Raw genomic sequence first — 12,842 nt, forward strand, 5'->3', positions numbered from 1 at the left:
GACTGTATTCAGAAAATATCCTAAATTATGCTCAAGCATGGTCCAAATGTTTACATTTTGCTGATTATAGAAAGAAAGGAACTTTTCTCCTTGCCTGTCATCAATAAATCCCTGTGCAGCTACACTAAAAAAAAAAGGAAATCATGAGGTAATGTACGACCATTTCCCTTTAACATAATGCTATGGTTATACAACTCTAGTGTTTACAAAGCCTCATGGGCACACGTTGAGATGGCTGTTTTCTCACTATGTAATAAATATGATTCACCAAACCAGGTGCTCCAGTTGATGACAAACACAGAACCATCAAAGATGATATCTGAGTGTTTTCATGTGATATTACAGTGAAGATGAATCAACAGCAACAAGGAAAACTATTTCAGAAAACCTGAGAACGTCGTGTTTAAAACTGTCAATGTGAGTCACTCAACCATCTTTCAAGCCCTTTCCTATCCAGATTGTTCTCCCACAGCTACGCCCACTTGTTTCTGTGGTACCACTTATCAGCTCCTCTCATCCTCCTCTCTATTAAACCCCCTCCTCTTAATTTATTCTCCCATGTCCAAGCTGTCTGAACCTTATCCACTGCTTCATCTCTTTTTTCATAGTTGTCCTTTCTCTGTCTGCCTGTCCCTTATTCCCTCCTCACTGCTGCTACTGACTTATCACCTGCCTGCCCTTTGACTCCTCCTGTCTTCCTCCGCTCACCTCCCTGAGGCTATTCTACAAGCAACAAGATGGAGTTAGAGAGGATGTGGTGGCCATCTGTGCCCAGAGTTACATAACTGCATACATATACACACACACAACCATTGATGTTCATGCCACAATGATTTTAACCCGTGTGAACTGTGCCGGTCAGTGTCATCCTGGCAGGATAGCCCATGTGTTCACAGACACAATAAGTACATTTATACATGCACTTTAACATGCATGTTAACATGTTAATCCTACTAAAGTCATACTACATGTGGAATCCATGTATATTTCTGAAAGTCACATATATTGCCAAGATGAAGTGGTTGGACATCGATTTACTCTTGCATGTATAAAAAGGTGGAATTATTGTATACATAGATTAGTATCAAATACCTCAAACCAAAATTCTTGTGCTCACATAGGGTTACAGTTTCCTGTGTGCATGTGTCTGTAAGTGTACCTGATCTGTTGTTGTGACATGGTGCTGTAGTGCAGGTTCAGTCTGGTGATGTGGTCGTCCATCAGTTCCTGAATCGATGCCTTCACTCCAGAGGTCTGCTGCAGCTCTGGGTCCACAGCATGGACCAGCTCCCTGTCTTCAGATGGAAGCCACAGCACCTAAACACACATTTAAGATACACACAGATACATCACATGATCACATGGCATGAAGTTTACACCAACACACAACTACAAATGCACAAAATTTGTTCTCAACACTTGCCAACAGTTGTAAAAGGAAAACGAATGATGATGTATTTTTTATTCTCTAGATTTACCTGTGAGGAGTTGATGTGGGCTTGCACCACCTGCAGAGTGGTGTTTATGTATGATTGACTGTAGGGATGTCCATGTGGTGGCCTGCGTAGGTCAAACAGTACCAGTCTGCCACTACGGGATGCCACCTCAAGGAACTGTGCCAATGAGGGAATGGATTGGTTCTGGGCCCGGGAGCAGTCTGCCTCAGGCAGGGATGAAACAGTACCAAATGGATCCCTCTGTAAGAAAAATGATGTCGGAAAATGACTGAAAGTCAGCCTGAGATTTCACGAAAGCAGTCAAAAGCCCAAGTCCAAGGTTAAAGTAACAGGAAAATCTAATATATGAAATAAGAGAGATGCATGTAGATTCTGGAGGTCACTTGTATGAATATAAAATTACATTCTGAGGTTTTAAACATTTTTGATCAAATTACCATTTCTTCTTAAGAGTTGATTATCACTTTTAGTCACCAACAGACCTGCAGTTTTTTAAACAAAACTGTTCATACTGTGAACAACAAACTGGGTGTGTTTGTGGGTTACAAAATGTGCGTGTTTGTCTCACCGATAAGAACCAGCTGCCAGCATTCAGCTGCTGTAGCTCTGCCCAGGTAAACATGGAGGCATCAAGGTCAGTTCGGTTTGGGAAAACCTCTGCAACGTTGGTGGTTCTCCTCAGAGTGGAGTCATGCATCAGGAAGGGAACACCGTCATAACTAGGGGGATGGAAGTATTACAAGAGTGATAAAGTGAGGTAGAAAGACAATAATGGTGGCAGATTTAAATATTTAAAAGGTTATATGAATAAAAATGGAAGAAATTAACTAAGAGGAAAAGAGTAGAGGAAGTAGATTAATAAAGCAATACTTAAGCTTTTTATGCCTAAAGCTCTCTGCTCTACTCAAAACTGGCTGTTATAATGACATTTTTGTCCTTCATGAACAAAAACACAAGCAAAGTCACGAAGCCAGACACCCCCTTAATCACACAAGTGTTATCAGTTATGTTTATGCTCATAAACAAACTCTAATAGATTGCCTTTCAAAACCCAGGGCACTTTAATTACACAGACAGTGCCAAGCAGCAACAATTCCTATAAAGACCACACACACAGACACACAAACACAGAGGGTCACTAGCTGTATGAGACTGAGATAACCGGCTAACGCTGAGTCATGCAGTGTTGCTAATCCTTGTTTTCAGGCTGAACGATCGTGTGCTAGCCCAGCAGCAACGGGCTAATGGGAGGGCTAACAGTTAACTGGATTAGCATGGCAGTAATCACCTTAGCACTAATGGTAGCACGCCAGCATCGGATCAGTACAATTAGCGTCAAGGCACAGACACAGCATTTGTTAACTGTTCAATGGCTTCACGGCTGATCATTTTACCAGCATGAAAACATCTTGTGATCCCTTATGTCACCTCCAAAAACTATCTGAACATTTAAACAGTCAATTCAAATGATCACTTAGTCCCTAATAAAGAAAAAGTGACTATCATTCAGCATGACAAAAAAAAAGTTCCACATTGCATAAACTTTTTTAGCTTGACAAACAATTATCTATTATATTACAATTATCTATTATATATAAACAAGGCACAAACGGGCTCAACCAGTTGTCCAACTTTAAAAGGAATGAAAAGACTGCAATGGCCTCTTCAGAGATGAAAATGCTGTGACAAATAAAACTCAGGATTTTAATGCATGACAGAGACATGAGGGGCAGAAAAACCACAAACACACCTCACAAAAGAATACATATCTAGATGAACACATTGGAGAGAGCAGTAAATACCTGATGGTGACGTCAGTTTCCAGTCCTTCTCCTCCTGCTTCCAAGGCCTTTTCAAAAGACATGACCGTGTTCTCTGGAGCAAGCTGAACACAACATAAAAAATTATGCAAAAACTTTGTATGGTCAAAACTTGGTATGGCCCCTTAAAGAACATGGTATATTTGAACTATTTTAACACTTTGTTCTACGGCTGCCGCACAAAAAACTCCCTATGAATAATTAAAATTCTCTCTTATCTTCTGATCTAATTATCACTGTTCTGCCCAGTCTCACCATTGGAGCCCCTCTGTGCCCGATGAGTCTCGGGGCAGGTCCTAGTGTCCCTGCCTCCTTAATGCAGGGTGAATACATTCCCAGAGGGACCAGGTAGAGAGAGAAGAGTATGGAGAGGAAAAGACCCAGCACAACCACCTGACGCACTGAAGGACACACAGCACAAAGACAAAGGCATATACAGAGATTTAAAATATTGTACTTTATGTTTTATATCCAATATTCAAAGAGCCGAGTACACCAGCTGATCCCACACCTAAATGTCACATTTTGATCAACTTAAAGCTGGAAGTTTTTAACAACTTAAACCTGTGCACCAGTTGGACTTAAGCTCTGGGTTGAACTTTTATGACTAAGATGCAGTAAGCATTAGTTTAAAAAGTTTGACTTTTTCTGTGTATTATAAACAAAGAGCCCACAGCAATGGTCTTGTCACACAGCATGTCTTGTTAACAGATTTATCAATGAAAAGGCATGAACATTTGAGAGACAGAAAGCCATTTGTGCTTGGAAAACAAATGTAGAAGTTTATTCAGATGGTGAGCCAATCAAAAAACTTTGTTTCAGCTAGGGCTGGGCAATTAATCACAAATTAGATTAAATCGCAATATAACCTACTGTAGTTTTCTTGAACTTGAAATGTGTCAAGATACCAGTTTAATATATCATTTTTTGCAACGGCAGAGATTTTATGCACATTATGCAAACATTCAAATGTAAATTTTTTATTATGGTTTACAAAAATCCTCTTTTTTGTGTTTTATGTATGTTTTTCTTAATCAAAATGAGTGACATAAAAATGATAATGCCTTTAAACAAAGCAAATGACATCACATTTCCAATACGAGCAAAAATAGTACGCTCATTTTATCTAAAACTGATTAAGTCTAGCGTGACTTCAAGAAAGTCATACCCCAGCTGCGATCACCAGATAGCTAGTCTCACCTCCGTCACCCCAGCCACCTCCTTTATACCTTGAAGCTTCTTGCACCCCCATATTCAGATTCATGCTACTATGGATTAATTGCTTCGGAAATAATTTCATTGTTTTCAGCAAACATGGTCTTATTTATGGAATTATTTAATGCTTAAATTTGTCAAAAAATACATAAGATTAACCCAAGAATAATCGCATATTAAATCGCAATTGCAATATTTGGGAAAAAAATCATCCTTAAAAAATTATCATCATGTTAAACAAAACAGTGATGCACTTTAGTAAAGAAGCATTGTGGGTGGCTTACTTGATTGAAAGACAGAAGGTGCAAAAGGCAAACAACAATATGTATCAGGGGTTGGGTTGTGTTGTCCAGCTCTTCTATTGATAATCTGAAGAACAAGTTGGAATGGCAGGGATGTGTTTAACTTGGCAACCCTGTCTCCATGAACGTTCATGTGAATGTGCATGACACCAGGTGCAGCTATGACTGTTCTGTGTTACACTTCATGCACTCAATGCAATTTTGAGCCTTGAGGTCGGTGAAAGCTAAGTCGGATGTGGAAGATATGACTGACTTAATTTTAGCCGAGCTATTGCAATCAGCTCCAGGACCTTATTCCATCAGGTAAACCACACCTTACTGCTAAGTTTAAATATCTTTATAACAGCTTCCCCAAAGGTGTTAGGGCTGAGGATGGGTAGAAGTTAAAACAAGATTCACTCATCTGTTTTTTTTTTCTTACATTAAAAAAAAGAAAAAAAGAAAAAAAAAAACGACAAAATCTGTGTTTAAAAAAAAATCTGTGGTGACAGTTTGATGCAGATATTTCAGTCAGAAAACTTTAAACTATTGTTCTAAGCTTTAGAATTTTAAAAATGTTGTTTTATATCATATAACAGTATCAATACTGCTGATACAAAAGTCGGACTTTTCTCGCAGTCATAAAAAAAAAACAAAGATGCCGTACTTGATATTTTCTTACTGCATAACATTACTCATTGTTGGGGCAGGTAGGCAAAGTTGGAGCGATGTCTGCAGTTTGGTGATACTTTTTCATGAACAAGGATAAAAAAAGTAGAGCAGACTCATCTATACACTAATAAATTATCAAGAAGAGGGGTGGGGAACATTTGATATAAATGAAAAAAATTTTGAATATAATTTTGACAACTGAAATGCTAATTTTGAGGATTCATATTTATGCTCAGTATTGGTGAGTCTCCTAATGTAAGTATTTGGTATGAAAAAACAGGCAGCTGCCTGACACAAACACAAATGGTACACTAAACCGTGCACATACAAACAAATAAAAAGTATCTGGCGCACATGTGGCTGTATTAGCCTCCACATACGGCCCTGCTGATTGTCACAGGAGTGCACTCCCATAGAAAATGGAACCTAATCAGGATTAAATACAGTAAATCTTTCTTGATAGGATCAAGATGGGGGTCTGGTGCTAAATGGCAGCCATATGGCCAACATGCAAAAACACGGCAGTCTGATTAGAAAGTAAATCTGCCTAGAAACAAAGAGTAAGTAAAGGTTCTGTGGTATCTTCTTGACAGAATCTATAGACATTATCAAAGTAGTAACCCAAACATACAAGTGGAAATATAAAGTTCATACAGGTTTAAGAGTCTTGAGATAGGAAAATTTATCCAAGATTCTTTTGTTCATAATGTTTTTGAACTATTTTTTAAGACTCTCCTCATGACTTGTTTGATTGCTCTGCTTCTGAAATTGATTTGATTAACAGATGGTTCTCTCTTAAACATCTGTGGATCTAAAGTCTCTCATGAAAGTTGCCAAATAAGATTAAACAAAAAATACAATAAAAAGAAAACATTAAACCCACTTGATAAGATGTGCGTCCAGTGTCTATCACCCAGTTTAAATGATATCTGTTCACTGTACTTTTCTGTTCTCACTACACCAGGAAAGTACTGATATTAAGATTTTCAAGGACTCCAAAGTTGTTCTTCAAGGAAATAACAAAAAAAAGATGATTACATCAATTAATTTTAATGCTCTTTAGTCATAATAGTGTGTGGGGTTTGAATTTAACTAAAATCCAAACACTGCTTGAATTCAATAAAGCTGAGAGAGGAAAAAAAAAACAAATATTCTTTCCTATGCTTGCTGAGCTGCAGTATAGAGCTACATTACATTCTGTGCTTTGGCAAGTTTCTCTCTCCTTCATCTCCCGCCAGGAGAGACCCCTGGCATGACTCAGCATCACTCTACCCGCTGAATCACCATAGCAACAGGGGACAGTACCCATGGAGACCAAAGAGAGACACAGGGAGACACAGAGGTCAAAGCTATTCGGTGCAAAGGAAAAAGGCAGTTTTTCACAGAGCAAGACAGACAAAGTGACCCAAAGTAAAGTAAGAAGAAGGAGGTGGCAGCAGAAAGGCCAGAGCTGTTAATTAGGAATGTCTGGATGATTAGGGATAAGAGAAAAACATGAACATAAAAAAAAAAATCAGAGTTATAAAGCGACAAGTGCAAAATCAATTAAGACAATGAGACACTGATTTTCTGTAGAGGTAAAGTGAAGACAGAGAATGCTGTAAATCCTGCCTGACTAGTGTGTCACACTTCTGCGAGATCTGTTTGATAAAAGAATAGTTTAATTCCTAGCAGGCAGAGCAGCTCAGCACCACTAAGCTTTAAAGGTACAGTGTGTAAAATTGGGACTATCAACATCTAACAGTTAATTCTGGAGTGTGATGATCATTTCTCTGGTGATAACTGTGGGAACCAGTGAAGTTTAAAAATCAATACATGCTTAACTGTTATTTGGTTCCTTCTATGGTGCCATAGAAACAGGCAAAATGCAAAAATCCAAGATGGCAGCGTCCTTGGAGGGGACCCTCCCTATGTATGAATAAAAGGCTTATTCTGAGTTCATTTAAAACATAAATTTAAAAAATGTGTTATCAGATGTCAACACTAATTTAGATCAATCTACTTATAAATGTTATGTTTCATTTTAACCAAGCTTGTTCTGCTAAATGCTAATAGGCTAAATATTACACACTGCACCTTTAAGAAAAAAAGCCCTTTTCTGCCAGTAATCAGCCAAAATGTCATTTCAACGAGGTCCTTTAGCTTTTTGTTCCCTCTAATGTATTCTGTCAGTGAGAGGTTGGCTGTGGATGTTGAATAATGAATACCAAATAATGAAAGAGCTTTTTCTTATTTGTTAGTTTTCAAGCAACAGGAGCCTCAGCAAAGGCCAACTGTAATTGTTTCCAAGGAGATTTACATATTTACAGCTCAGTGGCATAAGGTAAGTGCATTTCCGTCTCTGTTTGATTTACTTTTCTCTATGTGCTAATACAGATAAATTATTTAAATGTGTAATTGTATATATCTGAAACTGCTCCAAGTGCAGAGCCAAAATTCATACTGAATCCCAATTAAACACAGGGTTTGATTTATTTACTATTTACTTTTGTGTATATATATATATATATATATATATATATATATATATATATATATATATATAGATAGATAGATAGATAGATAGATAGATAGATAGATAGATAGATAGAGAGCTTAACGATGGTCTTTAGTGATTCAAGTCCTTATTAATACCAGCATCAACACCTTCTTATTGTTTAGAGGAATGGCATGACAATACATTTTTAAGAGAACTGATATAAGCTGAGTAAAGCTCATGTTGGGAAGTTTATTGGATTCCAATATGGTCTGTTTTATCTATTTCATATGGCTTGGAAAGTAAACACATTTCCCTTCTGCATTTACTGTAAATTATGGAATAAAAGTTACGTTGGTATATAGAGCAAACTCTGTTTTTTTGAGTCTCCCAAAGAGAAAAGCAGTTTAAATGTCGTCCTGTGTCTGCATCTACTAGTGACAGTATGGTAGTCGAGCTTACAGCAGGCTTATTGTTGGATGACTCACTGCCCTCTTCTATCTTTCAGTTGTCTTCAATTGTAACTAAAGAGTCTTTTCAGTCAAACCAGCACTTTCAATATTTATTATTTAATGTTTAACTCCCTTTTTTCTTTAAATGCAGGATAATGGCCCAATGCATAAGAAAAGCAGTTAAAAAGTGGCACCAACCCCCACCAGTCAGGTCTGTTTCGTTATATATTCCAGCATGTTCTGAGAAGCGAAACAGCCACTTGTAATGCACAATGATTTAATTGAGCTAGTTCTTTTGCACTGTGTGATAGAGTTAGCTGCATGTATCTGTGGACAGTCGCATTTATACAGGTATATTGTCCCGTCAGATTACAGGACTTAATCAACTTTTTAGATAAAAAAAAGGTATGTCAAGTAGCAGATCTTCTACACACAGTTTTATGATAAATTCCTTGCCAAAAATAATATTCTTAAGGTTGCATAATGATATTACTTTATTTACATTTTTCTAACAAAAATGTTAGCTGTGCTTTTTACAGTTGATTTAGGCAGATGAGGAAGATAACTGTCCTGCAGAAGCTTAAGCCAGTCTTTTTATCTGCATGCTCGATGCAGCAGCAGCAGCCTTTTAACAGTTTTTTCAAGAACTGATGAATGTTTGTGCACCAGTGATATGATAAGATGTTGTTATGCCACGGGACACATAATACTCCTTAGCAGTATTGACAAGCTCAAACCTTGTTGATTTTCAGGTCCTGAAAAAGGGGGAACCAGGTCCTTAAGGTACTTGGTTTTCTTACTCCCAATGTAAGCTTAAAATCCCCCATCAGCTGGCTTACCTTTCCTGTTCATGCGGAAGAAGTGCAATGCTATTGGCCAGGAAAGAATCGCCATTAGTGAGACTGCAGCCACATGAAGAAATGGTGCTGTGACCTTAAAATGCAAAGACAAAGGGAATCATCTTAGATTTTCCAACTATCTTTTATGCAATATTTTACAAATCGAAAAATTAACTCTCTGCTTTGATTGACAGGTGTTTCAGGATTCACTCACCTGCAAGGATAGAAGAAGAGTCTTCCATTCTTTGCTCCAGAGGTCAGACAATATGGCGGTGGCTATGACTGAGAATGCAAGTGTCACCACAATGCCAGTCTAAGAGAAAAACAGGAGCAATAGGAGAAGCAACTCACACATAACGCACCAATATAAAAATATAAATCTTTCAGTGTTTGGTTTTATCATTACTCTGTATGTTTGCAGTACCTTGTGGCTCCAGTGAAGGTATAGCCTCTGACCCTCAGTAAGCAGACACACCGCCAGAACCTGAAAATTATTGAGGTATTCATTGAACAGTGTATTATGTTCTTTTGAGACTTTCTTTAGGCAAGGAAGGCAAACTAGGTTTTACCAGTAAAGAAACATTTCTGTACAGTTTCAGCATTTAGCAAGAAAAATGGAACATCCTCAAAACATCCTCATTTCTCTTTTCAGGGAGAAGTTGACGGTTAAGAAAGATCCCTCTCTCTGTCAATTTCCCTGTATTATATAAGTCTTATATAATAATTGTCACCTCAGCCAAGCAGCAAAACTGCTAAATGTCACTCAAAGTGCTTGAGGGAATGTGTGGTTTTTTTGCTCTAGTGATAATGAAACACTGTGTCACTCTGATTTTAAGAGAAAAGGCTAAAACTAATTGTCTCATTCGGCTATCACAGATAACAAAGTTTACTGCTGCAGATCCTGATTAAAATAAAGGAGCAGGGGAGTTAAGCATCTTGCCCAAGAGTGCAACAGCAGCTATAAAGAGATATGTGTTTTATCCACACAAAGGCTTTCTTAACAGATCCAAACATCTGAACTGGTTATCTTTGTTTTAAACATCACATTGCCAAACAATGTAAGTAGTCTACAAAAACAGCACAATCAGACTATGCTAGAGATGCATTCACTTTTTCACTTCTTTTTCTTAATTCTTTATTAATTTCATCTCAAAACAAGAATTTAAATGTGGCAGGTGTAAGTACTATCATACCAAAAGCAGGGCGATGTATGTGAAGAGAGCTGCAGCAACGACCAGCAGGACCAGAGACCAGGGAAACCAGAATCCCAGAGTCCCAAAGTTAAACCTGAAGAAACGAAAGAAACAATTGTCAGTAGGTTTCAAATTTAATAACAGTCATATTGTTCCAAAAGGCTTAACTGACGAACTGGTAGAGAACTATGTCCTTAGTGTAACCCACCAGTCGAAGTCATTGTAGTCATTCTGAGCTTCACTCCAGAAGTAGAGGAATAAAAAACTCAGGAAGAAGGTAAGGATCAGGAGGCCAAAACTGCCACACTCCACCTGGAACACACACACCAACAGAAGTCATGTTTTTCTTTACCAGACTACCTCCAAATACCAGAGGAAACTGGTTAAAACAAGAGATTAATTAAATTAGCTAACTAAAGGATTAAACATCAGATCCCATAGTCAGCACCAGAAATAAGAGTCTGTTTAACTAATCCATGATATTTCTTATCAGTTCAGGTTAGGGGTGCGCAAAAGGACAATCTTAGATAGTGAAGACATAAAACAAATCGGGAATCAGGTAGTGGTATAGTATGTCTTTGTTTACTCATCTGCTTCAGTGAACAGGGGTTTATGGCTAAAAATGAAACCAAAACTTAAGATTCAGTCTGTACAAATGAACTCTAACTGGCTTACATAGAACTGCTTGAGGTTTTCTAATTTGTCTGGGTAAAAAGACCAGTTATTTGGACAATCTGCACAAATTTGAAAAACTTGTTAGACAACCTTGAGACTGCATATCAACAGGTGAGGGACAGAGACACCACAGTCACAACCACAGTCTTCATTGCATGATCATGTATCACAGAGAGGGTGGCAGAGGCAGAGTTGTGTTGTTACAGCTGATATTTTTCTGCTCTTTCAATGTTTTACTAAAGTTATTAACAAGCATCTCCACCTTACCACATGAGGTTTACCTGTTACAGTTTAATACTGGAGGCTATTTTTTGGAAAAGAAAAAAAAAACAAAAAAAAAAACAGATGTCTGCAAGATCCAGACCTCAGTCATAATTTTAAAATGTTTTGGACAGCATAATCACTGATTTCCATACATCTTTTACATACATGCTACTCAATGTGATCTCAGTCTGCATCTCTCTGTCTCTCATTCAGTGTGAAGCAGGCAGGTGTGTGACACCAACTGCTCCATGTCCATCAATAAAATAATTCCAACCCCTTTATGAATATAGGATCATAAAAACTGGGCTTTTTATTTAAAAAACATTTGGCGCAAAGGGTTAGATATTTAAACTAAAAATAAGGTTTCTGCTGATGTTACACAGTCTGAAAAAGGGAGAGGAAGTCAATCATAATGCAGAGTGCATATGAAAGCAGTAAATTTTGATACATGTTGACAGAGTTTCACTGTATCTGCTGATTTTTTTCCAGCGAAAAACAGTAACTGACTTTGGAGTCAGCAGCCTGGACAGAGGAAAACTGGCCAGGGAATCAATACGCCATGCAAGATCAGCAAATAACCAAACTCACTGCTTATGGATGGGTGTGTATCTATACAAGGGGTTTGTGTGAGTGTGTGTTGTATTTACCTTGCTGCAGCAGCACTCTCCTGGCTGAGCCCTCGCTCTTTGGTATCGTCTCCATTGGCAACCGTAGAGGCCGGCCAGGCAGGAGACAAATGGCTGGTGTTCATACCTAATGCAGGGAAAACAAAAACAACCAATGAGGAACCACTAACCTAGGAGACCAACAATCAGAAAACATAACTTAAAACAGAGAAAACTAAATTTGCTATATTTTGGAGACAATGACAGAGAGGAGTATTACTTAAAAACAAAAGATTATTTCATGTATATAACAACTGTCTAATATTTTTTGAAGGAGGTCTCTAAACTTGAAATTCCTGTTCCAGATCCAAATTAATGACAGTCTGCAAAACATTTCCTGTGCCATGTTTTACAATATACAAAGCAGAGTAAGTACCAGTTTATCACAAAAATAAGAAAATAGCCCTCTGAAGATGATGTATTCAGTGTATGTGTGCACAGAAGGAAAGACTGTGACTCATCCATCAGAGTAGAAACAGTTAGCTGGCTGTCTTGCATCAGAGTGAGCAGTTTGCACAACAAGAGTACACAACAAAGTTTGTCCATCATCTGGAGGAACCAGGACTGTTTCTTATAAAAAGGGATACTGCTTCTGTTTTTAAGTTGTATTTTAAATGTTGGTTCAAATATATTAAGCAAAAATGTATTAGTAATTGCTGATCATTTAGAAACCTCCCCAGCTGAACAATCTGAAAAGCTAGATACCACTAGCATTGCATATAAAATGTTGAAAGATGAGATAAAACATTCCAAACCGTTCTACATATTGCTACACGCACCCTCTAATATGACCCCTACTTATCTCCATAGATACTGTGATAGTTTCCACAGCA

The 12,842-nt window shown here is 37.8% G+C and overlaps 1 protein-coding gene across 3 annotated transcripts in view; it reads right to left on the reverse strand.

Moving 5' to 3' along the window:
• gdpd4a (glycerophosphodiester phosphodiesterase domain containing 4a) overlaps window positions 1–12,842 on the reverse strand; it is a 48,842-nt gene that overhangs the window by 10,077 nt on the left and 25,923 nt on the right. For all 3 annotated transcript variants that reach the window (XM_041810351.1, XM_041810335.1, XM_041810343.1), the window contains 11 exons: window positions 11,992–12,097; window positions 10,614–10,717; window positions 10,406–10,499; window positions 9,637–9,696; window positions 9,427–9,525; window positions 9,213–9,306; window positions 3,533–3,678; window positions 3,260–3,342; window positions 2,026–2,176; window positions 1,479–1,697; window positions 1,160–1,317 (listed from right to left, as the gene is read on the reverse strand). In XM_041810351.1, the coding sequence (XP_041666285.1) occupies window positions 1,160–1,317; window positions 1,479–1,697; window positions 2,026–2,176; window positions 3,260–3,342; window positions 3,533–3,678; window positions 9,213–9,306; window positions 9,427–9,525; window positions 9,637–9,696; window positions 10,406–10,499; window positions 10,614–10,717; window positions 11,992–12,097 (1,314 nt within the window). The remainder of the gene's footprint in view (window positions 1–1,159; window positions 1,318–1,478; window positions 1,698–2,025; window positions 2,177–3,259; window positions 3,343–3,532; window positions 3,679–9,212; window positions 9,307–9,426; window positions 9,526–9,636; window positions 9,697–10,405; window positions 10,500–10,613; window positions 10,718–11,991; window positions 12,098–12,842) is intronic.

Source organism: Cheilinus undulatus, linkage group 2, assembly GCF_018320785.1.
Source record: "Cheilinus undulatus linkage group 2, ASM1832078v1, whole genome shotgun sequence".
Lineage (NCBI taxonomy): Eukaryota > Metazoa > Chordata > Actinopteri > Labriformes > Labridae > Cheilinus > Cheilinus undulatus.